A 27,669-nucleotide genomic window follows, 5' to 3' on the forward strand; every position below is an offset into this window, starting at 1 on the left:
ATGCCTGGTCAAACTGCCCGCTCGCGCGCTTCAAGGAAGGTAACCAATCACAACGGAGTTGGGTTGGCAGGAGGGGGGCGAGGGGGCGGAGAAGGACTAAACCGAGCGTTGACAGAGAAAGCGCCCAGATGAGAGGAAGAGTTTCCCGAAAATCAACATTGTTTTTTGTGTATGGTTAAACATGACTATCAATCATTATAACAACGTTTATAGGTCATAAAAGTCGAAAAAGCATAATAGGTCCCCTTTAAGAACTTTATACCAATGAAAATAATGGTTGCTAAAGAATATAGGTATGCTAAGAGAAAAAACATGAGTTATAGGCATTTTCCCTGTGCCTATTATGTATTCAATTTCTACTATGCCTGAAAATAAAACGAATCACACTCATGCATTTCCTTAAGATAGGATCTAAACGTACGCATCAAAACGTGCGGTAAAGGATGTAGAAACAGATCAAATATTTATATTGTTAAGTAGAGAAGTGAAGTAACACATCCATGCATGTACTTACTGGCTACGTGAAAGTATCCCAGCAAAAGTGACACAAAAATGGCTTTCCCCCCCATGTTGGTATGCAGACGACGATTAATGAGACCTGCACCGAAGAGAAGCAGCTAGTGCTAGTCTCAGACAACCTGAAGAACAAGATTGAGCAGCTCAAGTATACAGTATTGTGATGTAATCGTCTAGCATGATTCATGGCACAGACTTAATGGAATTTCTCAACAAAGATACTGGCACGTTTTCCAGTATGATTACGTTGTCTACGTAACAGCCATTGTTTATGGGCCCAAGCTTTAAAAAGGCACAGGGCAGAGTACACACGGAAATAACCCAAGTTAATTCTGAAAGATAAAGCGTATGACAAAGTTTGTAGATTGTGCCCTTTGTGTGAGATTATGCCCCTTGATGTTTCGCTAAGATAAGATGATGAATGGTAATCGAAGCAGGAGCTGGTTGGTGAGAATCGGTAGAGTGGGAGGGGGGATCGGATCCCAACCCTAACCCTCGCTCAGCAGGTATAATATTATTATATTATAAATGTTACTGCATTTACTCCATTTTAGATGTTGCAGTAACTTTGCTGTTGGAAACATTAGTGTTTCTGCATCATTTCATATTTAAACTACAAATAAATTCTAATGCTGTTCCGAAATGATATATTATTATTATTGTTATATTATAACGATAATAGTATCGATAAAGAACAGTAACCGATAAAAAGTGTATCTGAAAGAAAAAGTACCGTTGAAATCCTGTACATAACTATCCCTATTCCTTGGTTCAGCCAATTAAATGTCTCAAAGAAGCCATTTCTTCCTTTGTCAAAACATCATACAGATTTCTCCGAGTCAAAGTTTGCCCACAAATCCATTTGTTTTTATGGTCGCTTATATTTTATTCTGGACATTGCAGATAGTCAATGCTTTTCCTCAGAGAGAGTGGTTGAGTCCTGGAATCCCAATTCAGTCAACCACTCAAAATCACAGAAGTGTGGTGCGATTTCAAACTTTGTGTTGAGAAAAAAAAAAACTCAACTCATCATTCAATTCAGAAAGTCTCATCAGCACTCTCCCCCTCGAGAGGCTGGGGGACTGCTCTGATAGCTTCATCTAGAACAGTCTAGAACGCTTCTGTGAACACTGCAGGGGACGGATGCTCGCCCTGGAGCGGCAGCTTTCAGCCGGGAGACTCCACTGTCCTGGCCCAGTGTTGCATCAGTTGGACGGTGGACCAACCATCCCAGACATTGGAAGCAATCAATCCTGTTTGAATTTCAGGAAACGCGTATGTGTCAGAAATGGAGCTCAGTAGGAGAACTTGTTGTTAAAGACTTGTAAAACACGAAACCTTCTTTTATCGTTAATCTAACATTCTTTTCAAACCTTGCAAGCGGGTTTGACAGATTTGTTATGTTTGTAGATTCTTCCAACTGGAGGTCATAAAAAGGTCTCTCTAGTATGCTCGTTATCAGCTGTTCTGGCATATTCCCTGCTTTGCCTGCATTGGATTGAGTTATTAGACTCTTGATTACTAGGGCTCCAAATTAGTCTCTGGATCCCTTCAGTTCCTATTACGGTATTGGCCGTCCATGTCCTCCTCTAGGTCCTCAAACCAGTGTTGCTTTCCTCCCAGAACTGGCCAATGAACGGAGACCTCTTAGAGGGTCTCTCTTCACTCCAACTCATGGGCAGAGACTTAGCTCAGGAGGTAGAGCAGTTGTCTTGTAGGTTATAGGTTGCTAGTTCGATCCCCAGCTCCTCCTAGCTGATTGTTGATGTGTCCCTGAGCAAGACCCAACTGCTCCTGACGAGCTGTCTGTCGCCTTGCATGGTTGACTCTGCCGTCGGTGTGTCATTGTGTGTATTTACCGATGTAAGTCGTGCACGCTTTTAGATAAAAGCGTCTGCTAAATGGCCTAAATGTAAATGTAAACTCCTCCTGTGGACATCACACGACCAGAAGTCCACCATCACATTGTCCCCGGGAGTTTGGGGGTAAAGGGCATACAACCCCATTGACATGCAACAAAATTGAACTTACCCTGAATAATATCTCTGGTTTTGAACCTTCTTAGTATGGGATAATTTAAGCACACAACTCAACATAATGCATAAAATAGGTCTAGTCATTTTTAGATCTTAACGAGGAAATTTTACATATTATACTCATTTAAGTAGAATACAATGATACAGGAAATAAAATGAAGGTTAAAAAGTGTTTGAAGTGTTTTGTAGAGGATTTACAAATCAAGGGTACTTATAAAGCCCTTCCTTATCTACAAATATTCAAAGTTATAGCAGTGACAAAACTAGCTGTTTGCGGTTCTATCTCTAACCATACAACTTCCCTTGCGACTCTGATTCAAGAAGTTAATAGGCTGGGAAATTTCAACTCCTTAGCTGTCTCTAGAGAACCCCACCACAGCCATGGCTCACAACCATAAATACCGCAGCGAGCTCAAGCTGGTGGGACTTCACGGATATTGAAAGAAGGGCAGATGGTTCATTAACAGCCAGCGTATGAGTTTTTGGTACATTTGTTTCACATGCCTTCTTATAACCGACTGTGGTTGCAAAAAAAATTCAAGGGGTTTCAAACCTCTAGATTTGCATGTCGCAGTTAACCAGAAGTCACGCTACTCGTCACAAATTGCTCATCTCAAGTTAAGGAAATCAAATGCAATTACTTTCTAGTCAAATATTCATAATGAATGTCCGGAGTGGATGTCTGTCGAAAATCCAAGCTAAAGCGAACTTCCCCGCGGTTGCAAACAAGATCAACGTGCAACTAGGCCAAAATAGTGCAGAGAGGACTTCAGTTCAAGTTCAGTTGTTTTAGCAAAAGGCAGATTTAGCAAATTGGGGGCCCAAGGCGAAGATATGTATGGGGCCCACCTCATCTAATCTTTAAAAGAGAATGGAGTAAAATATGTACTGACTGAATGGTGGATAGGCAGGTAAAGCTGAGTACAGTGTTGTCCTCTGAATACTCAGAGTAAGGGTAAGCATGTTTGTACTGTCGTGTGGTTCTCTAATAGACAAGGTTATTTTCTTCCTTCATTTCTCGTCAGAGTCATCTTGTTGGGTCGGATTCTTCTTGTGTTTCGTCCTTCTTATCTTGTTGCACCCTTTACACGCAGGTATTTAGATTAAAACGATTTTTAGAAACACGCAGTAGTCCCACAACAGGATGCAATTTAACAGTAAATATAAAGACTGTTGCAATGATACATTACAGTACAAAAATCCTCTCATAAATAGTGAATTAGATAAACTGAATTCTGGCTTGTTGTTGTAATTGAGTTTTATACACAACAGCATATAGTGTTGGCTTGTTTGACTTCGATTCTTCTTGTGTTTCTTCCTCCTTATCTTCATTAAACCCTTTACAGGCAGCTATTCAGAAAGGAGCTAAGGAAAGGTGGCACACACACACACACACACACACACACACACACACACACACACACACACACACACACACACACACACACACACACACACACACACACACACACATTATATAAGCAATGTCAGAGACAGTTTTTAATTTTTAAAGTCTACAAATGTACAATGACTCATGCAATGTAAAAATGTCAAGCTAAAAATGAAATGAAAAATGTAAAAAAAAACATTTCGTTTTTAATTCTGTTGTATTTTGTGCAGAAAATGAAAGCAGTCTAAGCAAACAGGACTACGCATTTAGGCCTACATCAGTATTTTGTTTGAAATTTTCTACATGACTGCGGCTGTTGATGGTTTGATTGCATTAAAGGTTATAAAAAAACGTTTTTCTACTTCCTCATCTTGCTGCACCCTTTACTGGCAGGTATTCAGAAAGGAGCTAAGGAAAGGTGGCACACACACGCACACGCACACACACACTATATAAGCAATGTCAGAGAGTTTTTAATTTTTAAAGTCTACAAATGTACAATGACTCATGCAATGTAAAAATGTCAAGCTAAAAATGAAATGAAAAATGTAAAAAAAAACATTTCGTTTTTAATTCTGTTGTATTTTGTGCAGAAAATGAAAGAGCAGTCTAAGCAAACAGGACTACGCATTTAGGCCTACATCAGTATTTTGTTTGAAATTTTCTACATGACTGCGGCTCAGGCACGTGCAGAGGGGGGGGGCTATGGGTGCCCGAGCCCCTGCCCTTTTCCCTCTGAAGGACCAAAGTGCCCTTTTGAGTGGTCGTTTAAATTTTCAATGCTTTGTAAAATTACACATTAACATGTGAATCAATTATTCGAGTATACAAATGTCTAAAAGTAATGATACAGAAGTAAAGTTTGTACTTTGTAGCCTCGTTTACCGGCGCTCAGTGCGCTGCTGCCGCTGGGTGACGTCATAGGCTATCAACGTGACCTTTCACAATTTGCCTGCCTGCAAGACGCGCTTGTTGTTTTAAGAGACGGTACAACGCAGGGTAAGATCACTACAGAGTCAGACACAGACAGTTGTTTCCAAAACCATAAAGTTGATAATGCTAAATAAACTGTAACAGTTATCTCGTTTTGTAGTGTCATTTTGAAGTATAGGCCTATGTTTGCCAGCAAAAGCTTTTCAACTAGCATCGTTTTAACTGACCTGTGAAAGTGGCTACCACTCGGTTTATTTTCTATAGCCTACCAGCTAGCTAGTACCCTTCTCCTCCAAAGTCAAGAGCCTCGGCGTCATCCTGGACAACACCCTCTCATTCGCACCCCATATTCACAACATCACCCGGACTGCATTCTTCCACCTCCGCAACATCGCCAGACTCCGCCCATCACTGACCCAATCCAGCACTGAAATCCTAGTTCACTCATTTGTCACATCACGCATAGACTACTGCAACGCCCTCCTCACCGGACTCCCCACCAAACTCATCAACAGACTGCAGATCATTCAGAACTCAGCCGCCCGGATCATCACCCGCACCAAATCATCTGACCACATCACCCCTGTCCTCATTCAACTTCACTGGCTCCCAGTACACTACCGTATCCAATACAAAACCCTACTCCTCACCTACAAAGCTCTCCACAACCTAGCCCCCAGTTATCTCTGCGACCTCCTCCAAGAATACACTCCCTCCCGCTCCCTCCGCTCAACCTCTGCTGGACTACTATGTATCCCCACATCACGACTCACTACAATGGGTGCCCGGTCATTCAGCTGTTCAGCACCCAGGCTCTGGAACTCCCTCCCCCCACACATAAAACAGTCAGACACCATTACAACCTTCAAGTCACAACTCAAAACTCACCTGTTCAAACTCGCACACAACGTCTAACTGATCACTGTTTTGATTTTTTTTTTTTTTTGTTTTGTTTTGTCTTGTTTTTGTTTTATTTATTTCTTATTGCTTATGTTTATTTATTTTTTCCACAATGTCTTGTTTTTTAAAAAATGTATGATGACTATATGCTCTGTAAGGTGACCTTGGGTGTCTTGAAAGGCGCCTCTAAATGAAATGTATTATTATTAAATGTATTATTATACAGCTAACCTGGGAAACCTTTTGAAATTGCAAAGGGAAAGCATACATCGTTATATTTAATCTGTATACTCTGTAGTAACTACTTGGCCACATGCCATGGCCAAATCCGTTTCATGTCTACTCTGTCTCAGTGTCTCTGGCAGAACGGGGTGAAATTGGTTTTATATTCGACATTCGTCTATTTTCCGGGGTTGTATCTGTAATAGCGTCAAGTGCTTAGGGACCGTCAAAAAAGTGCAACGTCATTTTTTTTATTCTTAATAACTCACTTGAAATTATTCCTATCAACATCAAACTACTTCTGATGTGTTTATGTACTCGTTTTGTAGTCCCCACTACCCCTTGTTTTAAAGAAAAACTTTTAATTGTTTTTAAAAAATGCTAAAGTTTTCAGTGCATGTATTGCATCCATATTTAAGGCTTTATTTTTAATAGCTCACTTGTTCTTATAGATATCAACACCAAACCACTTCTGATGTGTTCATAAACTCATTGTGGAGTTCCCACCACCCTGTGTTTAATAGAAAAACATTAAAAAAAATAATTAAAGTCATACGTATACATTGTGTATAGTTAGGCTAATTCATATTCAAGGCTTTTATTTTGTAATAGCTTAATTGTTTTTATAGATATCAACACCAAACCACTTCTGATCTGATGAGTTCATGAACAAACATGTGCCCTTTTTTTGAATTTGAGCCCCTGCCCCTCAAAGGGTCTCTGCACGGCCCTGCTGCGGCTGTTGATGGTTTGATTGCATTAAAGGTTATAAAAAAACGGTTTTCTACTTCCTCATCTTGCTGCACCCTTTACTGGCAGGTATTCACAGTGGTGGATTTAGCAAATTGTGAAGCTGAAAATATGTTTGGCACCCACCTCATCCGATCTTTAAGAGAGAACAGAGAAAAAAATTGAACCGACTGAATGGTGGATAGGCAGATAAAGCTAATTTACGCGGAAGTAAAGGTTGGAGATGAGGAAAAAAAACTCATTTAAACCCTGCATACACTTCTTTGCTCCAAAATGAAGATGGAAAGCAGAGAACACACAAAGTGTAGGACTACACAAACTAATAATCAAGATGGAACCCAAAAGAGAATAAGGTTTCAGATAATACCTAAAATGCCAGGAAAACCAGCACTGTTTATTCACTGGGTGGTTGGGTTATGTTGCGCAGAGGTTGCCAAAAATGCAAACATGTTATATGCAATCTAACAACTGCATATAGATGAATGAAATATATATACTTTTTTTCTAGTCATGTCGTAGCCTCGTTAACCTACGGCCCGGTTAGGAATGTCCCGCGGCCCGGTATTGGCCCGCGGCCCGGTGGTTGGGGACCGCTGTAAACGACCAACTGTTCTTCATCAGCGGCAGCCATTTTGGTCACCGTCGTTGTATTTTCCCCGCCTCATTTTGCATCTTTCCCGCCTCAAATAAACTTGTACGGGAGGGGGATGACACCTTATCTGCAGCGCAAAGGAAGCATGATTAAACTTTTGAAATAAATCCTCTATGTCCCCTCCGGGACTCCGTAGTCATCCCATCGTTGCGTGAAAGACGACCATAATCAATATATTATGTAGCCGGCTAGTCCATTATATCGAAAGCTAGTGTTTTGCTCAGGATTTTAATTTTCCGTCCATAGACCTGTTGGTTGAAACCAAAAGTGCCGATGTTAAGTCCTTTCTTTTTTTTTCGCTTGTCATTGTTTGCCTGCATGTACGCACGCGTGAATGCTCCGACGCACTTGTGGTTAACTTTTTTTTTTTTTACCAAAGCTGAGGTACGAAACCCCCTTGACATTTCCTTACCACAGACACAGTCAGATGAGATACAGGAAGGCATGTGAAACAAACGCGCCATAACGCATGGGCTTGCTGTGAACAGACCGTCTCCCGCGGCCCATCATGCCGTCTCCTGGTCTCCTGACCCGCCGGAGCGGCCCGCGGTTCTTGTGTCTGTTAGCCGTGAGGGTGATGGTGGTGGCAGCCACGGTCAGCAAAGGTAATCACGCGAGAACCCACCCTCACATCTTCTTGAATGCTGCATGGTTATCAACGGGATCTCACTTTTCACTGCTGTTTTGAACGGATAAGACCACAGACAGATGAATGTGGTTCTGTCACCACTACGTTTGACTATCAGGAGATTAAGTGGATTTATCAACCCGCTGTGAATAATTATTATGCCAAACAAGCTGTTTTACCTCTTTTTATATTTTGCGTCAGATTCATTTTTTCGTTAGATTTTGTATCCTTCTTTAAGTTGTTTTAAATCTCAGCGGAGAAAACAGTGAAACTCATTAAAACAATGGTGACAATTAATAGCGTGTTAGCCTTGGTAGCTAACAGTGTTGACCTTGGAAAGGAGAATGTGTTTTGAGAGGTTTCTTTCTAATGTCCAGGATGTGAGGCCCCTGGGAAACCGAAGTGTTTTAGGAATACATCCAGTTCACATGAATACACATGTGAATGGGAAAGGTCCTCCTCTGCTACTAATGTGACCTATGATCTGTTAATCAGGTAAGCAACGTCCCCCAAACACAAGCGTTTTCAAAGTGTGTGTGTGTGTGTGTGTGTGTGTGTGTGTGTGTGTGTGTGTGTGTGTGTGTGTGTGTGTGTGTGTGTGTGTGTGTGTGTGTGTGTGTGTGTGTGTGTGTGTGTGTGTGTGAGAGAGAGAGTTATAATGTGTGTGTATGTGAGAGACTGATAGTGTGTGTGTGTGCGTGTGTGAGATAGAGAGTCATTGATAGTGTATGCGTGTGTGTGAAATAAATTGTGAGTGATATTGTGTGTGTGTGTGTGTGTGTGTGAGAGAGTGAGAGTGAGTGATAGTGTCTGTGTGTGTTTGTGTGTGAGAGAGAGAGTGGATGATAGTGTGTGTGTGTGTGTGTGTGTGTGTGTGTGTGTGTGTGTGAGAGAGAGAGTGAGTGATAATTTGTGTTTGTGAGGGAGAGAGATTTACTGGTGATAATGTGTGTGTGTGTCTGTGTCTGTGTTTGTGTGAGAGAGAGAGAGAGAGAGAGAGAGAGAGAGAGAGAGAGAGAGAGAGAGAGAGAGAGAGAGAGAGAGAGAGAGAGAGAGAGAGTGAGTGATAATGTGTGTGTTTGAGAGAGTGCTCATCATTTTTGCTTTCAAATACATTGGTCTGTGTTGATTCGGTCATGTAGTGAAGCCGTGAGTGTCCCTTGAGGCATCAGCCATGGCTCACCAGTGGCTGCGATTCGACTCAGAATTATAATTTGGTGCTGCTCAAATGACGGGCCTTGTGTTTGTCGGCCCGCAGCCCGACAGAACCGCCCTTTTATGACGCGCCGCCGCGGAGGGGCCTACGGACCAACCGGATTTACCTGGATGAAGACAAGCTGATCAAGTACCGAAACGTCTCCATAGTTGTCACAGCCCACGTGGGGAACGCCTCTTGTACCTCCAACAGCACCACTGTGTGGCTGAGTACCGTAGGTAACGTTAAGCTAGCCCAACAACACCACTGTAGGGCTGGGTACCGTAGGCAATGCTAAGCTAACCCAACAACACCCCTATGGCGCTGGGTACCGTAGGTAACGCTAAGCTAACCAACAACACCACTGTAGTGCTGGGTACCGTGGGTATCGCTAAGCTAACCCAACAACACCACTGTGTCATATGGTCCCTGCCCGCAGGGACCATATTAAGTGCAAGTGTTTCATGGATCAAATGAACGGTGTAACATATCACAATGGCCGACACACCGCTGTGTTCACTTTATAACCTCTGTTCATTCTTCGCAACCGTAGTGAAGCTTCCAGAGCCGGTGAAAATGGCCGCCTTGTGGTCCGACCACAAGCTCAAACTAACATGGCCAAGCCAGGGGGATTCTGCCTCTGCAGAGGTTCTGGTTCGACACGTGGAAAACAAAACTCAGACATCGAGTCATGTAAGTGATGACGAGTACAATGTATGTTTCGCTGTGAATATGGGGGTAGAATGGTGGGCTACAGGGTTTGACTCCCAGCTGAAAGATACTGGATTCAAAACTCAAGATCCATGTTGTTGTCTGTCCTTCGTTATCTTTCTGCAAGGTGCTTAAGGCTTGCCTGCTCATGAATGACATGTGTCTGAATTCACTGTAAATCACCTCGGGTGAAAGCATCTGGGAAATGGATAAATCGTCCATAAATATGAAATGTACATTTGTAGAAGGCTGGACTGTTTGCTGTAAAGTAACCATTGTTTGTAATATCTTCTGTGTTTGATTTATTGGACCGTTTCTCCTCTATTTCTTTTAGGAAGTGAAAAAAGAGACTAATGTGTGTAGGTATTCCCTTTATATTCTATGTAAACCATGACAGCTCTACCTTTTGAATAAGATTAAGTGAACAAGCCATACAGTGTACATGCATCCAGGGCCATCTTTTATACCAAACAGACCCCAGGTAGCTCTAGCTGTCATAGAGCCCTAGGTCACCTGCTAACTGCATTACTTCCTTTAGGGCTACTTCTTATCCATTAACCCTAACCCCTGTGCCAATTCTATATAATAATCAGTCCCTCCAGAAAAACGCGATTATGCGATTGCATAATTCAACGCATAATCAGCCAAATTCCGCATATTCATGCGGGGGCCACATTTTTTCAAATATGCCGCACTTTCACCGCATAAATTGCAGATTTCCGTGCAAAATATGCGGGGTTTGCATGATTTCATAATCCCTGCATTTTCGTTGCAAAAAAGTCTCATATCTTAGCAGAAAGTTGAACAATTTTGCGTTTACCTCACACAAGAGCAGCCATTTCCCCCTGTTGCCATGGGAACATTATGATGTGATGTAATTATGCGACGTGAACGTCATCAAAGAAGCTGCATTTTTCGCAAGTTCCCGCAATTTCATCGCTTAAAGTTGCATAAATACGCCACATATTTTTTAAGAAAACGTGCCGCATAATCAAGGATTTTTGGCCGCAACAATCACAAAAAAACGCCGCATTTTTCTGGAGGGACTGAGTAATGCGCATTACTGCATTATATATTATTTATCAATGGTAAATAATGTACCCTTATCATAAACTGTAACAACCTGTGTTGTTTGTGATCTGAGCAGACTCTGTGTTGCTGGAGGGTCTGGAGACACAGAGGGCCTACCAGGTCCAGGTTAGACAGAGATCCACGCAGGTCAGGACCTCCTTCTGGAGTGACTGGTCCGCCAACCTCACTGTACCTGCAGGTAACTTCTGACCCCGGAAGCTCTTCTAAATGTGTGTACCCCTCGGTATCGTGTACCGATGACAACTACTTAATGTGTTCCCGAACAGTGACGAAACTGGTCTGTTTGTACTTCTGCACAGAAATCCTCCAAAGCCCAGATGTGGAGCTAAAGACCATCACAGAGGTTGACAGAGGGATACGGCAGCTTGTGTTTACATGGAAGGTAGGCTGGAGAATGGATCAACGACAATCTGAAGAAATAATTAGTAGAGGTGCACCGAAAATTCGGCAACCGAAAAAATTCGGCAACCGAAAACGCAAAAAAAGACACATTCGGCTTTCGGCCGAAAGCCAAATGAGTGGCCGAATCGGAAAGTGGTGGTGACGCAAAATGATACAATCTTGTCTGATTACACAAGCAAGGAGCACAGGCCACCTATACGATCTCAAAATAGTAAAATGTAACAATTACGCCACCCCCTCTAGCTTTTTATAGGTTGTGAGTGGTTTTGTTTACCTCGCCATGAACCGCGGGAATGTTTAATCTAACGTTCGTAAGCTAGTGAATGAGCGCTGGCTCAACCTGTCAGCAGAGGGAGCAGCCGCCGCGGTGTGTTTCCGCGGGACCTCCAGACCTTTTGCTTACACTGCAGTGCTGAGTTCAGGCCAACAGCAAATCGGATCAGCCCGACGCGTTATTAGATCAGGCCTGGTGCGGGCCTGCGTCCGTGCACACGTCTACATGCGGTAGTTAATAGTAGGGAGTCATTGGTTATTCCCGCTCACAGTCACCGACGTAATGAGTCGACGTCGTTAAAATACAAAGAACTTAGCCTCTGCCTGTGATGCGCGCGTTAAATGTGCGCCGGTCGCTCGGGGGGGACTCTATATATATATATATATATATATATGTGTGTGTGTGTGTGTGTGTGTGTGTGTGTGTGTGTGTGTGTGTGTGTGTGTGTATATATATTTGTGTATATATATATATATATATAAAAAAAAACAGAATGAATTGAAGGGCATTAATGAAACTGATATCAGTTCTCCAACATTTGAAGATTTCAAATAAACATTTTTCCTTGAAAAACATGTCTAAACATTTATTGTAAGCAGTAGATTTAAGCAATATTTAAAAATAGTGTTTTGACAACTTTAAACGGAACCGTCATTTTCGGTTTCGGTTTCGGTATTCGGCCAAGCGATTAATTATTTTTCGGTTTCGGTTTCGGCCACAAATTTTCATTTCGGTGCATCTCTAATAATTAGAAAGGGATTGATGAAAGCTGTGTGAATCTGATGAGAGTCAGTGAATGTTTAAGGTTGTATATTTCCTATCATGAAGTAAGTGAATATTAAAGGTTAGGTATTTCTGATAATTGAGTAAGAGACTATCAAAGGTTGTGTATATCTGACCATAGTGTTAGACTATTAAAGGTTGTGTATGTATGATAATAGAGTAAGACTATTTAAGGTTGTGATTATCTGATCATCGTGCTAGACTAATAAAGGTTGTGTATTTGGCCTTACCACAATGGACACGCCCGATCTCGTCTGATCTCGGAAGCTAAGCATGGTCGGGCCTGGTTAGTACCTGGATGGGAGACCGCCTGGGAATACCAGGTGCTGTAAGTGGTGTCGGGTGGTGGCCTACAGGTGGCACTCTTCCCTCTGGCCCCTTCACTCATCAATCCCGATGCCCCAGTGCAGTGACGGGGACACTGTGCTGTGGAAGGTGCCCTCCTTCGGAGGAGACGTAAAACCGAGGTTCTGACTCACTTTGGTCATAAAAGATCCCATGGCACTGATCGCAAAGAGTAGGGGTTTCCCCGGTGTCCTGGCCCAACCAGGCTCATTCAATCTGGCCCCCTAATCATCCTCCTGTATAATTGGCTGACTCATTAATTCCCTCACTCTCCACCTCAAGCTGGTGCGTGGTGAGCGTTCTGGCGCAGATTGGCTGCCGTGCATCACCCAAGTTGGTGCTACACACTGGTGGTGGTTAGTGAGGTTCCCCCTTCCCTGTAAAAAGCGTCTTTGAGTGTCTAGAAAAGCGCTATATAAATTCAATCCATTATTATTATTATTATTATTATTATTTCTGATCATAGTGTTAGACTATTAAAGGTTGTGTATCTCTGTTCTTAGTGTTAGACCATTAAAGGTTGTGTGAATATCTGATCATACTGTTAGACTATTAGAGGTTGTGTATAACTGTTCATAGTGTTAGACTATTAACGGTTGTGTATTTCTAATGACATACCTCCCCAGGCGGTACCTCCAGCAGCGCAGGCCGGAGGGGTCAACTACACCCTGACTTACCCCCCATGGTGCCTGTGTGCAGTAAAGAAGAAGGCTTGGTGCCAGATCACAGTGCCCTCCCTCGACCACGCCATCAACGTGACCAACTCTGCCTTCAACCTCTCCATCAGGGCTGAGAACAAGGCCGGAGCCTCCAGCAGAGGTTATATTAACGTAGCGGCAAAACCTGACCAAGATTTAAAAGGTGTGTGTGTGTGTGTTTCACAAAAACCTATTGTGTATGATAAAAACTTTTGTGATTGGTAAAACCTTTTGTGAGTAAAAAAAAACCTTTTTGTGCCCTTTTTCCTCCCAGCATGTGAAAAAAATGTAACCTTTCACGGAAGGCATGTGGAGTGGTATGAGTTTACAGAGGGAGGCACAGCTAAAGAGAGGACTCTACGTAAGGGTAAGTGGTTTCACTGGTACATGGTGCCAGCTCAGAATGTATGAACTTTGATTGACTTAAAAGACTGGGAGGAATTCTACTCTATGACTAATAGCTCCCTTTATGACACTTTGTTGTTTGCAGAGGGGTAGTGGGGGTCCCCAGCAGAAAGTACAATATAAAAGACAGAACATTTTAGTTAAAATCGCAACTATAAAGAAATATGTATAAAAGTGTTCTGCATACTCAATCAGAGTAGTACAAATGTGTATGCGAAACTACGTTAAATATTTATTAACAGTAGGAAAAGTAATGAGGTAATGTAAGGAATAGGAGCTGGATTAATCTGGATTAACCTCATGGCTGTATCGTGGTAATCTCCATTCTTAACGGCGTCAAAGCCCCCAGCTCTGACCTTGTGGTTTTTGTTCCAGAGAGAAAGGACTTTGTTCGCTACGTGTTCCGTAAATACCACTGTGGGAGCAAGGGCCCGAAGACGGTGGAGATGTGTCTGTGGTACAAAAAGGAGGACGGTAACTCACAATGGAATTGCACTGTAGTCACTGTATACCAGTGGTTCATCAACGGGGGTAGGCGTACCACTTGGGAGTAATGCAGGTTGTTGTTTTTTCAGCATGAGCAAGTTTCAATTCTGAAAGCTAGAAAAATATTTTCACTATCAAAAAGTGAAAATATGGACAAGTGATTGAAATGTTAACAAGGAGAAAGGAGAATCAGTGAAAAAGAAAGCATATCCAGAAACCCCTGCATTTTGTCAGTTTCAGGAAGAATATCGTTTGATGGTAATCACCTCTACGTGCTTTGACCCTCCCCTCGCCTTGTGCTTTTGTGGGGAGAAATTATTCAATAGTTTCATGAAGCACACAAGTGGGTGTTGTGGGGTTTTGCGCTGCATACATGATCGTTTTTACAGGATGCACGAAACAAGGAAGGTAGGAGCGAGTTGGCTTTTTGTGTGGGATCTCGCTTCAAATACCAAAATAAGTGACTTCTACCAACATCGCTGATAGAACCTTTTAGACAAATAATATTGATACTAATACGCAAAACATGAATCATTTTAAATGCTTGTTCATTATTATCATAATAAATATTATCATAATTATCATTAAGTAATTATCCTTATTTTAATAATTGTTTGATAAACTATTTATCACCGTCTGTTGCTTCAGAGGCCCATGTTTGATCATTGGGATACATATTTCCGATCCCGTTATTTTGGACGAAAATATGAACATATAAACTGAACAATGTAAAACAACCTTAACAAAGGCCGTCAGTGGACCCTGAATTCTTCTCAAACTGTCTCCAGTACCTCTGGTGAAGCCTTTGAGCTTCAGCAGCAGTCAGACGGACACCGCTTTGAACCTGTCCTGGCAGCCCATACCTCTGGAGGCCAGGCAGGGCTTCATCAGCCACTACACACTCTGTCACACCAAGCACACCAAACCACCGGAACAGGAGCCCTCCCAAGAAGGTGAGGATGTTGTACAAACGTGGGCAAACCCCAATCCAAAATCAGCATCTTCTCAGACTTAATTGACGAAATGGTGTTTATGTTTCCCCGACATGATTCACCTTTTTTATGAATTTTCTCGCCACAAATTTCAACAAAAACGGCAATGATTGGCTACTGGCTACCAAAGCGTACATCTGCATACACATGTACACACACACTTTGTTAAAAATAGGGGAAGAAATCTCTTCATCCCCAGTAGAAGATGACCATTGAAGATAAAATGTTTCATTTTTAATTTCAGGAATCTTGCATAAATTGTTGTTTTTGCCATTTAATAAAAATAACCTTGGACACACGCCCACACGTTTTACTGACCGATGGGACAAAGAATACTAATCATCCTGTCATTTCCATTTCCATAGAGTGCCGCCATCTGAACGCATCTCAAACAACGTTCCGCCTGGAGAACCTGCAGCCAGAATCCCGCTACAACATCACCCTGGCCGGGGTGACCAGCGTGGGCTCCGGGCCCCAGGCCTTTCTCCCCATCACCACCTTCCCCTCCGAGAAGCCTCCTGAGGGCAACCTGCCCGTGTGGATCAGTCTGGGGCTGCTGGTCACCTTCTTCGGGGCCTCCATCCTGTGCTCCCTGCTGGTGAAGAGGTGAGCGCCGCATGGTTGACGGTTGAGGGCGTGGTGCGTACTGGCTGTCCGCATGACAAACATTGAGGGATGTTGTATTCAAGGTTTTGGGTTTTAAAATTGGAACCTTTGGTTTGAATCCCCACTGCCTGCAGTAGAGCACATAATGGTCCTCATGATGCCATAGGAAAATTCCTTATGGGAAACTAGTTTGATGCATTTTGTGTCTTGGTTGTTTTCTTCTAAAATTAAGATTGAAGAGCAAGATTTTGCCGCCCGTTCCGGAGCCGGTGATCCTGTCCCCAGCCTTGATTCGAGCAGATAATGAGGTAACGCCTGACAGACTATAGTTTTGCTGTACAACTCCAGTTCTATAACTGCAGGTGTAGTCACCTAGGCTTCAGCTAATGCGCTTGTTCCGGGCGCACACTTGCGTGCATTGCCATTTCATCAATGTACCAATCAACATGGGCAACCTGGGCTATACAAGGCTGTCCAGTGGCTGACGGCTGCCGCCACTATGCTGAGAAGGTTCGCAGAGCGAGGACGCCAAAGCGTGCAAAACTGTCACAGGACACGGTCTGTCTGGCGAGAAGGGCTCCTTAAAGATGGAGAGTCTTTATTATCTTTATTAGGGGGGGAAAGGGAAAGAGAACCTCTGCTGTTTCCCCGAGGTAAGACCCTCAGAGCCTGGCCCCGAGGGCCAACGTGGACGGGCCCACATTAATGGCTTTACATGGTTTAATTTTCAGTGCACACGAGACGAGTCCTTAAGGAGAAGCCCAGACGGCCTTCGTGAAGCAGAACTGGAACTCAGAGCTGTTAACCTTTCTTTTCAACGTTTACCACTTCTCCTTTTGATGATGTCTCACATCATGTCATATCCTCTTTGAAGGGCTTTTTTTTTTCATTAGTTATTCTGTGGTCTGCTGGTTAAAACTATATGTTCAGGAAGGATGTTGGATTTGCTTTCATTTCGTAAAGAGCGAGAGCTAGAGTCGAAGGAAACACCTGGTAAACCACGTCATGACTGTACATCCTCACATGTGACGCTGAGCCCCATGTGATGGCCGCTCTGGTTGTCTGATGATGTCCACAGGAGTTGGAGCGAAGAGAAACCCTGGACGAGGTCTCCGTCCACCAGCCGGTTCTGGGGGGAGAGCGCCACTGGTTTGAGGACCTAGAGGAGGACATGGACCAATCCAAGACCTTGATAGGGACTGATGAAGACCAGACACAGCAGGGTTCCAGAGACTCCTTTGAAAGCCCTGGTGATCAGGAGGAAGTTCTGTACAGGAACGGTTTGGTGTTCGACATGAAGGCAGAGGAACTGAGATCCGGGGACCAAAACACGTCGACATTGTAAAGGTCTCTCCGTTGGTCACTGGAACTTATGATGGTGACGTAAAACTTGTACGATTTAGGCCAGTCCATAGATGGGATTCAGGATTAAATGGCTTTATTTGTCATGTACCATACAGTGCAGTGAAATGACGATAACGGTGTTCTGTTGTATCTTAAATTTGATACTTGGTGCAAGCTAGTATTTTTTACTTCAATCATGGCCAGTGTCAAGTAAACAGAGAAAGAGGAGTGTCCCAAGACATCACTTCAACAAGCTGATCCTACAGTATAATATCATTGCTGTGTTGAAAACAATTCTAAAATACACAGAGTCCACAGTAGTTCAAATCATCCCTGTGTGTATTTGCTTGGCAGCATTTATAGAGAAAGAAAAAATTTGAAGAAAATCTGCTGCCGTCAGGACTCGAGTTGCCATTGATGCAGGAAGTGGTCTCAACCTGTGACGATAACCTAGATGCAGATGCACTAAAGGTTGCACTTTGTTAACCGCTGGTGATGTATAAAAAAAATTCCGCTAGATGTGCTGAAAAGGAAACAACAACTTTTTTCTCTGGATTATGTGGGTTGACTTGCAAGACTGAGTGCAGAATGAAATGGCATGGCTTAAAACCACAGCTTTTTCTTATCGCAGTTCTGAGGTGATGGTGCTTAGACCAGAGCTGATCAGATGAGATGTGATAGGTGTTGTGTGTGGTCAGATTGAGGTAGATAGGGAGGAAACACACCACTGAATGTCTACACGTATGAATTACATGCCAATCTGTGTACCCAAAGATTAAATATCTTTTTCTTATGTTGATATTCTATACACAGACAATACATGTTTGCAAATAGAAAAATAAAGCATGGCCTGCCTTCTGCTCTTCATATTCTATAACTTGTTGTGGGACTGTAGCCTACTTGGATCTGAGATGTGTTGAACAAATGAACGCCCAAACAGTTATGTATAAACACTGTACACATTAGAATCACCACTATGGCGTTCTCTGGTGGACTGCACAGGTTGTAATCCAAGTCACGGTACTTCTGCTTCAGCAGGATTGTTCAGCTCTCTCTCCACCTCGGTCTCCGCGCTGCCATGACGGATCGTTGGTTCTGGTTTTCCTGAGCCAGCTTTAGCGCCCCCCCCCCCCCCCCCCCAGGCGCTAAAGCTGTTGGCTGGCGAGGAGCGACCATGTGTGTGTTTGTGGGGGGGGGGGCTCGCCCCCAACAAAAGCCCCCCCCCCCCCCCACACACACACACACACACACACACACACACACACACACACACACACACACACACACACACACACACACACACACACACACAACCATACCCCCAGGCTGCTCTTCTGCTTTGGCTGAAGCAGTGGAACGGAGACAGCAGAAGCGAGTGTTCAGACTTAATCTGGTTGTACGGATTGGCCATCGCCATCAACCCTGGGTAGAAGTCCCCTGCCTGGGTCACATGCGTTGTTTACTGGGGCATTGTGTGCCGGCGGGAGGCGTTTTTAAGGAGAGAGGAGACCAACATGCAAACTATTTGATCTTATGAGCCTGGATCTGTAGTTTGGTTCCACATTTCCGATTGCTATCGCCCAGTGAGAATACAAGATCCAAAAGTTGCACGCCCAACACCAAACAGCTTTGTATTTCTTTGTGTTTAACCAGCAATGAAGAGCTTTTTTCATTACATTAATGACGCAAGTAAAAAGTGTATTGGAGACTTCACGATTAAAGTTGATGGCCAGACCACTGAGCATTATCAAAGGCAGATTTTGATATCCTCAAAAAATAGGCTGCTAGAAATGCATTCCTATAGAGTGCAAATGCATTCCTGAAACGGCATCCTCCGGTACTGCAGGAACGTCGGATAGGCTACTGAGTGACAGGTCATCACAACATTCGATAACTCGATACATCCTATGTTTCGGCATGATTATGGTCACAGGGAAACGGTTCGTGAACCATTGAAAAGCAGAACGTACGTAGGCAACAACGTATTTGTTTTATGAAAGCATAATCACCAGCTGAATGTGACTTCCATAACATGGGCGGGGCTGTGACACTTTAACGCATATACATATTTATTGTTATTGCGATAAACAGCATGCAGAAAACAACGAATCATGCAACACATGCAAACCCCTGCAAAAGATAAACATTAATAAACCGGTACACGTCACTAGTAATGAGTTGCGCTCAAGTGACGTATGCTCCGTCTGCAGCCTTGGAGCCCAGCGCAGGTCATCTCCGCGTCCGGTCGAGAGCAACAACATTCCCGCTGGGTGGTTCTGGTTGACTGCTCGCTAAAAGGATGAGTGGATGCGCTTCATGAATCATGAATGCGGCAATTATGTCATTGAGCTTCCGCTGATAGGGCCTACGCTTGAAAATGCCCTGTGTGATCGAAGATGGCGGAGTCGGATGGTGGGGATTTTACCTCGAATCATCCACAGAACAGGTGAGGACGAAGCGTGCGATCCGTGGAGTGGCTCTGTGGGAGTTGTGCAAACCCGGGTTCGGCAGCACCGCAGATTACAGGAAATGTCGAGGATGTGTGGCCTACCTGAGCACGTACTGTTTGACATGCGTTCGTAACGCGTTCCCATGTGTTCCGTGGTGCTTCTGCAGAGGTACGGGGAGCCCCAGGTGTGGTGGGACTGGGAGTCACTGCCTGTCCCATGATGGTAATAGTTTAATGGGCTTGGGGGATAGATGTGCGACAAGGCTTAGTCGTCGCCTATGGGAAAACGGTGCATTTGATTGATATTGTTTTGTGTTATGATTGTGGTAATTCGATCGCCCTAAACATGGTGACGTCATTTTAAAATGTCCCTTTAGGAGCGTTTGTCCTGTGCCCGCTGTGTCCCCAATATTTGTGTTTGAGATACACTATGGGCTAGTTGAGGGGTGAAGGGTTATCGTTTCAAGTTTATTTATCTATATATTTTTTACAAGTTATTCGTTTTTGGTTGTTACATTATTCGTGATTTAAGTTTCCTTTTAATATATAGGCCTAGGCCTATATATTTTTGGAAGCATAAATATTGCATAATGATCATTTGAAAGACGTCTATTGAAATCCTTTGAAATCATAAATTGAAATCGTATGCTTTGAAAACTGGTAATTTGTTATTTTTTAACCTCTTGTTTTCAATGTTCAATCATTCTTATTAAAAAATCTACGTTGCAGATATTGGAAACACGATATTATTATTAATCATCATTAATCATTAATCATATTTGAGTGGTCAGAATTCGGATCGGAAAAGTAAAATAATAAGTGAAGAAGCAGGACAGGCCTGAGCAATCGAGACTGAATGCAATCGGAGCTCAATTGGCGCGGTCTGTCCGTCATGTGATCAGAATGGGTTGTTCCAAACGATCAGAGAACTACGAGGCTCCGGTAAGTTGTCCGGTTTGAATGTAATTTATGCAAAGTCGAACTCGGAGCTCAATAAGTACAGGTCTGAAGCTTCATTGGAATGAAGGAGGGGATAGTTTAGAGGTTAAAACAACTGGATACATTGAACAAGTTACCCCCACAGGGAAGAGCTGTCATCATGGCTGTTATGTTGTGATACATGGTTATTAAATCCCTATGAAAACCACTGTATGCATGGAGCTCCGACTGTGAATAGACAGGAATGACAAACCGGACAACTCACCATTTCTAAATCTAAATCCAAATGCTTTTAAAAGTCGAAACATTATGGCAGTGATGTTTGCAAAGTTTCCCTGACATCCCCTATCCAATTTCACAAAGTAATATTTACTTAAATATGTACACATAAAACCTAGCACAGTCTAGCACTTAAACATTTCAATAACTTCTGCCGCAATAGTCTAGAAAGGTACAGGTCTTGCTTAACCGGTAGGACATGGCAATAACTCTGGCAAGGTAAGGGGGACACCCACCGCTGCTACCCAAGAATACAATATAATGACTCCACCATTGGATCATGTAATTTTATTCCTATACAATTCATAAAGTGCTCTGATTGGCAACAATCGTGCAGATATAAAGCATACCGACCCAATAAAGAAAATGTGTGTGTGTGTGTGTGTGTGTGTGTGTGTGTGTGTGTGTGTGTGTGTGTGTGTGTGTGTGTGTGTGTGTGTGTGTGTGTGTGTGTGTGTGTGTGTGTGTGTGTGTGTGTGTGTGTGTGTGTGATACTCTACTAATCCCCTTGGAGGGATTCAGTCTATGGCTGCTTGATTATGGAAAAAATCATAATAGTCAATAATATTGAAATCACGATTACTTTTGAGTTTGAAAACATGATGTATTTATTCAGCAGGTCTCTCCCCCAAAACACTTTGAAACTGAGAACTTTGAAATTTCGCCTTTTAAAAAAATACACATAATGGTCAAATAGAAAATGTTCAAATCTAAAATAATGTATCCAGCTGTTCCTAAAAAATATTGAATGAAAAAATTAAAATAATAATCGAATCAAACAAAATGAGATTAATCGCCTAGCCCTAATTCAGTCTGCGTCGGAGCCGGCCTCCCATGCCATCACACCGTAGCTCCCCCTGAGCCGGCCGTTCTGTGGTCCCTGCAGTATGGCTGACAAGCACAGCGTGCTGCGCTGCACCTTCTCCGCCCCGACCCACAGCGCCCTGCTGCTGCAGGGCCTGGCCGCCCTCCGGACCCGGGGCCAGCTGCTGGACGTGGTGCTGGCCGTCAACGAGGAGCGCTTCCAGGTGCACAAGGCCGTGCTGGCCTCCTGCAGCGACTACTTCCGGTACTGTGTATACAATGTGTTTTGTGTGTATGACCGCCGTCCTAGATGCATGACGGATAGATGAGCAAAGTTTGCTCATCTATTTAACGGCTAATCACACTCACAACTGCTGCTATAATATTTAACTTTTTAACATTCTGGGGTGGCACGTGGCTCAGGAGGTAGAGCGGTTGGCTGTGGTAACCGAAAGGTTGCTAGTTCGATCCCCGGCTCCTCGAGTATGGAGGTGTCCCTGAGCAAGACCCTTAACCCTCACTGCTCCCGACGAGCTGGCTGTCGCCTTGCATGGTCAATACCGCCGTCTGTGTGTGAACGTGTGCGTGATTAGAGCACTTTGAGCGGCCACTGGTTAGAAAAGCGCTGCATAAATGCAGTCCATTTTCAGTCCATTTTGCTTGTGTGCCCAGGGAGTCTTCCTAATCGTGCTGTTTGATCCGCAGGGCAATGTTCACGGGAGGCATGAGGGAATCGAACCAGGACACCATTGAGCTCCAGGGCCTGTCCGCCCGGGGGCTCAAGCACATCATCGACTTCGCCTACAGCTCGGAGGTCACCCTGGACCTGGACTGCATCCAGGACGTCCTGGGGGCGGCCGTGTTCCTGCAGATGGTCCCCGTGGTGGAGCTCTGCGAGGAGTACCTCAAGTCGGCCATGAGCGTGGAGACGTGCCTGAACATCGGCCAGATGGCCAGCTCCTTCAACCTGGCCTCGCTCAAGCAGTCGGTGGACGCCTTCACCTTCGGCCACTTCCTGCAGATCGCCGCCGAGGACGACTTCCTGCACATCCCCCTCGAGCGGCTGGTCTTCTTCCTGCGCAGCAACAAGCTGCGGAACTGCAACGAGATCGACCTCTTCCACGCCGCCATCCGCTGGCTGCAGCACGACGAGGCCCGCCGCGCCCGGGCCGCCGCCGTGCTGGGCCACGTGCGCTTCCCGCTCATGCGCTCCTCGGACCTGGTGGACAGCGTGCAGACGGTGGGCATCATGGTGGAGGACGTGCTGTGCCGGCAGTACCTGCTGGAGGCCTTCAACTACCAGATCCTGCCCTTCCGCCAGCATGAGATGCAGTCGGCACGCACGCTGATCCGCTCGGACGTGCCGTCGCTCGTCACCTTCGGCGGCACGCCCTACACGGACAACGACCGCACGGTGAGCGCCAAGGTGTACCACCTGCCCGACCCCGCCGCCCGCCAGTTCAAGGAGCTGACGGAGATGGAGGCGGGCGTCAGCCACGCCTGCGTGGCCGTCATGGACAACTTTGTGTACGTGGTGGGCGGGCAGCACCTGCAGTACCGCAGCGGCGAGGGCGCCATGGATTGCTGCTTCCGCTACGACCCGCACCTCAACACGTGGCTGCGCATCGCCGCCATGCAGGAGGGCCGCATCCAGTTCCAGCTCAACGTGCTGCAGGGCGTGCTCTACGCCACCGGGGGGCGCAACCGCACCGGCAGCCTCTCCTCGGTGGAGTGCTACTGCCCGAAGAAGAACGAGTGGAGCAAGGTGGAGCCGCTGAAGCGCCGCATCTGGGGCCACGCCGGCGGCTGCCTGGGGGACAAGCTGTACGTCTCCGGGGGCTACGGGGTGTCGCTGGAGGATAAGAAGACCCTGCACTGCTACGACCCCGTGGCCGACCAGTGGGAGTTCAGGGCCCCCATGAACGAGCCCCGGGTGCTGCACGCCATGATCGGCGCCAAGGACCGGCTGTACGCCATGGGGGGCCGCATGGACCACGTGGACCGCTGCTTCGACGTGCTGGCCGTGGAGTACTACCTGCCTCTCAGCGACCAGTGGACCACCGTCAGCCCCATGCGCGTGGGGCAGTCCGAGTCCGGCTGCTGCTTGCTCAACGGCAAGATGTACGTGGTGGGCGGGTACAACTGGCACCTGAACAACGTGACGAGCATCGTGCAGGTGTACAACCCCGACACCGACGAGTGGGAGAGGGACCTGCACTTCCCGGAGTCCTTTGCGGGCATCGCCTGCACGCCCGTCATACTGCCTCAGACTCCCGCGCAGCGCTGACATGTCTGAAAGAGTGGATGAACGGGTTGCTGTGGCGACCGGATCTCTAGGTGCTCTCGTGACCGGCTCCTGTTACTACTAGCCGCTACTACGGTGCTCCTGATTCTGTGTGTGTTTTGAGGATAATGACTATAGGACAGACCGATGGTTCTCTATAGCACAGGTGGAGTACTATTTACCAGGCCCTTGGCCGAAAAACAGGAATGTAAATGCATTGAGGTATTATTTTGGTTCCATGAGGTATTATTTTGGTTCCATGTCTGTCCTTGCTTGGGGGAGTTTGTTAATGTGCTGCAGAGAGGGTGACCCACTTCCACTGGAGCTGGGGCTGCTGCTGCCAGTATGCCTACGCCCATACAGTTTAATCAGCCACTCATCCTACCCCTTCCCGCTACGCTGGCACAAGATGCAGCTCAAATGATGGGTCCTTTTTATGAGAAGGAGGGAGGGAGAGAGGGAGAGGGAGAGAGTGGGCGGGAGGGACAGAGAGAGAGGGAGAGGAAAATAGGACGTTACTAAAGGGGCATGTGCAAAACACAGAGGTCGAACAGACATTGGATGAGGGCGGGGATGGTCTCCTGTTATCTCCTTTGTTCTTATCTGGAGGTTAAGAGGAGGATGTGTTTCAGCGAGGGAATGGACAGGGAGCAGACCCAGAGGCCTACGGGTAGTTTCAGCCCCGACAAAGGCTGGTTGTTATTGAACAGGAACGGAGATTGGATCTCTAGTGGAGAACTGAAGCAGGAGGGGAGAGAGGAGATCCTCCATATTATTCACCGGTCTTCCTCCAGCACTGTTTTTACATAGTTTCAATAGTTCATGAAACAAAGGTATTATTTGTTTAGTTCTGCTTCAATTAATTGTGAGAAATACGTACAGAAAACATTGACACTCGATTTTCAGTTCACAAACCGGTACTGTGATTTATGTCTTCCGGACGGTCTGTTACAGTACCATGGAGAACCGAATGGACTGCGTCTCGGCAGTCGATTCAGACGTTTAATAGTAATAATCATAGATTCACAGAAGATCTGTCAGCAGCCAGCCGGTTCAATAGTTTCATTGTCCTACATGTGACTGTAGGCAATATCGGATGCCTTATCAGTACAGGTCAGGACAGGATATGACATCACAGAGACCCATGGGGGAGAGGTTCTGCTGGTCCAGCTTAAGGGGCTCTTGCACACACACTGGTACTACTTCATTACTTTACTTATTTTATGGTGAAGTAGTTGTATGATTATTTCATTCAAACCCGTTATTCATAATCCTTCCTGGGATAGATGTTATTTTTTATTATGGTATTATTGTGTTTTATTTTATATGATTAAAGGTTTGATAGCTTTCTTAATTTAAATACTGATGGAACCTTTCTTCAGTTTTACAGAATTATGTTTCCTTCGGCCTCTTCTTGGCCCCCAGCAGGCCAGTGATCGTTGTAAAGTGTTTTGCTAACGTCTATATAATGAACCACTGTTACAGTGGCTTCCTAGCGTCCCACTTTAAGTACGGTAATCAACTATCGGGGTTGACCACACGCAGTCCAAACACTAAGCAACCGCCGACCCAAAGGGCAAAGGATATTAACGAAGATATTCTTCAATGACTTTCAATGACTTTCTGCGTGATTCATCAATAATTAGGCTGTATACTTTCTCTGATTTGCATTAAAAGCCGTAAGCACACTGAAATACTTAAACTTTCATATTTAACGGTATTTAACATGGCATGTTTGTACACCGCTCTATGTAAAACACTTTATAATACATTTACCTTGACGTTTGAGTTGCAAGAGAAAGCGTGTGAAATGTATCAGCATAGCTGGTTCTGTATAGCTTTGTTCACTACCTAGTATTCTGGGGATTTATTTATTCAGTTTTATTTGATTGTTATCAACTTTATGTTATTCTTTTTGTGGCGAGGGGGGGATAGTTGATACATTTAGCATTTATTTCATTGATCCAATCGTTTTCTTACAGACGTCTGCGTCAAGGGATAAACCTAAATATTTTGGCCAACCTAATTCAATATATTTCCTTTTTGTTTATACTATAAACTCTCATGTGTGATGGACAACTAAATCGAAATACTTAAAAATACCCATAACATGCAGAGGGATGTTTGCACACAACAAATATCTTGTAAGGAAAATTTAATTTATATTAAAATACATCTCAAAGTTGGCTGATAAACTCGGTCTTGGAAAGACACGACCCTAAATAATATCAGATTTTACGTAAATTTTCGGATGACTTTCAGTTTGCTTGCTAGCTATTTGCTGTTTGCTTGGGGCATTATATATTTTTTCTTCTAAGCACTTACCTTGAGGCATGATACTGTATCTCATGTTGTAATGGGCCCTGGCATACCCAAAGACGCATAATTCACTTCATGAGTCACAGCTGTATTGCCGCTACTATTGCACCTCTCAGATACAAGGTGAATACGTTTTGATGACTGATGCCATTTTTTTAATGAGAGAAAGTTATTTTATGTGGTGGATTTTGTAATGTTCCTTTTATTGTACTCATTTTGCAGTGCAAAGGTCGTTCAGCACTAACTATTTTCGGTTTGACTTTTTTAAATGGTTTTACCATCTCAACACAATAGTTTGTTTATATTAAAATCTATATTATATTAAAGTGTGTGTGTGTGTGTGTGTGTGTGTGTGTGTGTGTGTGTGTGTGTGTGTGTGTGTGTGTGTGTGTGTGTGTGTGTGTGTGTGTGTGTGTGTGTGTGTGTGTGTGTGTGTGTGCGCGCACACAAGAGAGAAACAAATATCATTTCCAGCACACCCATCTTCTCAGTATTTGTCTCTTGGCCGCCGGATGTATTTTGCATCAAGGTCATGCGGACCAAAAAAATCCCCAGACCTAAGCAGAACGAGTCATGGAGGGTTTTGTAAAGACGTTGTAGTGCAGTGCTGCACTTCAGGAAGCATTAAACACGAGTCGATTTGTCTGAATCTGCTGCCAACTCGAAAGTGGTTTCTATATAAAGCACATTACAGGGTAGACCTGAGTGTGCATTTTTCTTAAACAATACGGTGTATGATGCTGGTATCGGTACGCCACACTACCCTTTTTCATGAATTCACCTGTTTGCCTTGGTGTACTCTTATCTTGTTTTGTGTCCTCATCTTAAAAAGCACCTATCATTTAAGTGCATTATGAAGAGATCCGTAAACCAACAGAGAATGTAGCCTCTCATGTCACTGTATATCCATCCTTTTATTAAAGGTGTTCAGTGTCCTTATGAAGCCTGTTGTTTCCAGTATCTTCATTACAAGTGAGAAAAAATGTGAATGGTTTCTTTCAAGACATGAATTCAACGGATCAAACATTACTCATGTCATTACAAAGCAGATTCATCTTAAATTGCTTATATGGATGTAACATTTTTAAACAACTTGTATAAGCCTTTACTTTTAGAGGAACTGGATAAAAAGTATTCTGTCCCCTCAAACCTCACATGTAGGTGTAAATATGAATATTATATATATGAATATATACTTCAGCAGCATAAGAGTGAACCTTGGCTTTGTTATAGCA

General features: G+C 44.4%; 2 protein-coding genes and 1 pseudogene across 7 annotated transcripts; all 3 read left to right on the forward strand.

The window, feature by feature from the left end:
• Nucleotides 1–7,739: 7,739 nt before the first annotated feature.
• On the forward strand, nt 7,740–18,159 carry il12rb1 (interleukin 12 receptor subunit beta 1). Of its 3 annotated transcripts, XM_060067712.1 has the most exons (14): nt 7,741–8,004; nt 8,405–8,522; nt 9,286–9,461; nt 9,776–9,915; nt 10,268–10,292; nt 11,081–11,203; nt 11,325–11,407; nt 13,456–13,690; nt 13,802–13,894; nt 14,308–14,406; nt 15,207–15,371; nt 15,776–16,016; nt 16,249–16,324; nt 17,095–18,159. In XM_060067712.1, the coding sequence occupies exons 1-14, from the start codon at nt 7,908–7,910 to the stop codon at nt 17,359–17,361; spliced, it is 1,938 nt and encodes a 645-aa protein (XP_059923695.1). In that variant the 5' UTR covers nt 7,741–7,907; the 3' UTR covers nt 17,362–18,159. The 3 variants fall into 3 exon arrangements, with proteins under 3 accessions (XP_059923696.1, XP_059923695.1, XP_059923697.1); XM_060067713.1 differs by lacking the exon at nt 14,308–14,406 and having other exon boundaries at nt 7,740–8,004; XM_060067714.1 differs by lacking the exons at nt 7,741–8,004; nt 8,405–8,522 and having other exon boundaries at nt 9,335–9,457.
• Nucleotides 12,701–12,819, forward strand: LOC132470041 (5S ribosomal RNA; annotated as a pseudogene).
• Nucleotides 18,160–18,680: 521 nt separating the features above from the next.
• On the forward strand, nt 18,681–27,377 carry klhl26 (kelch-like family member 26). 4 transcript variants are annotated; one of them, XM_060067721.1, is made up of 3 exons: nt 18,681–21,246; nt 21,914–22,096; nt 22,537–27,377. In XM_060067721.1, the coding sequence occupies exons 1-3, from the start codon at nt 21,227–21,229 to the stop codon at nt 24,116–24,118; spliced, it is 1,785 nt and encodes a 594-aa protein (XP_059923704.1). In that variant the 5' UTR covers nt 18,681–21,226; the 3' UTR covers nt 24,119–27,377. The 4 variants fall into 4 exon arrangements, with proteins under 4 accessions (XP_059923704.1, XP_059923705.1, XP_059923703.1 ...); XM_060067722.1 differs by having other exon boundaries at nt 18,681–20,751; XM_060067720.1 differs by having other exon boundaries at nt 18,681–19,806.
• Nucleotides 27,378–27,669: the final 292 nt, after the last annotated feature.

Source organism: Gadus macrocephalus, chromosome 12 (assembly GCF_031168955.1).
Source record: "Gadus macrocephalus chromosome 12, ASM3116895v1".
Lineage (NCBI taxonomy): Eukaryota > Metazoa > Chordata > Actinopteri > Gadiformes > Gadidae > Gadus > Gadus macrocephalus.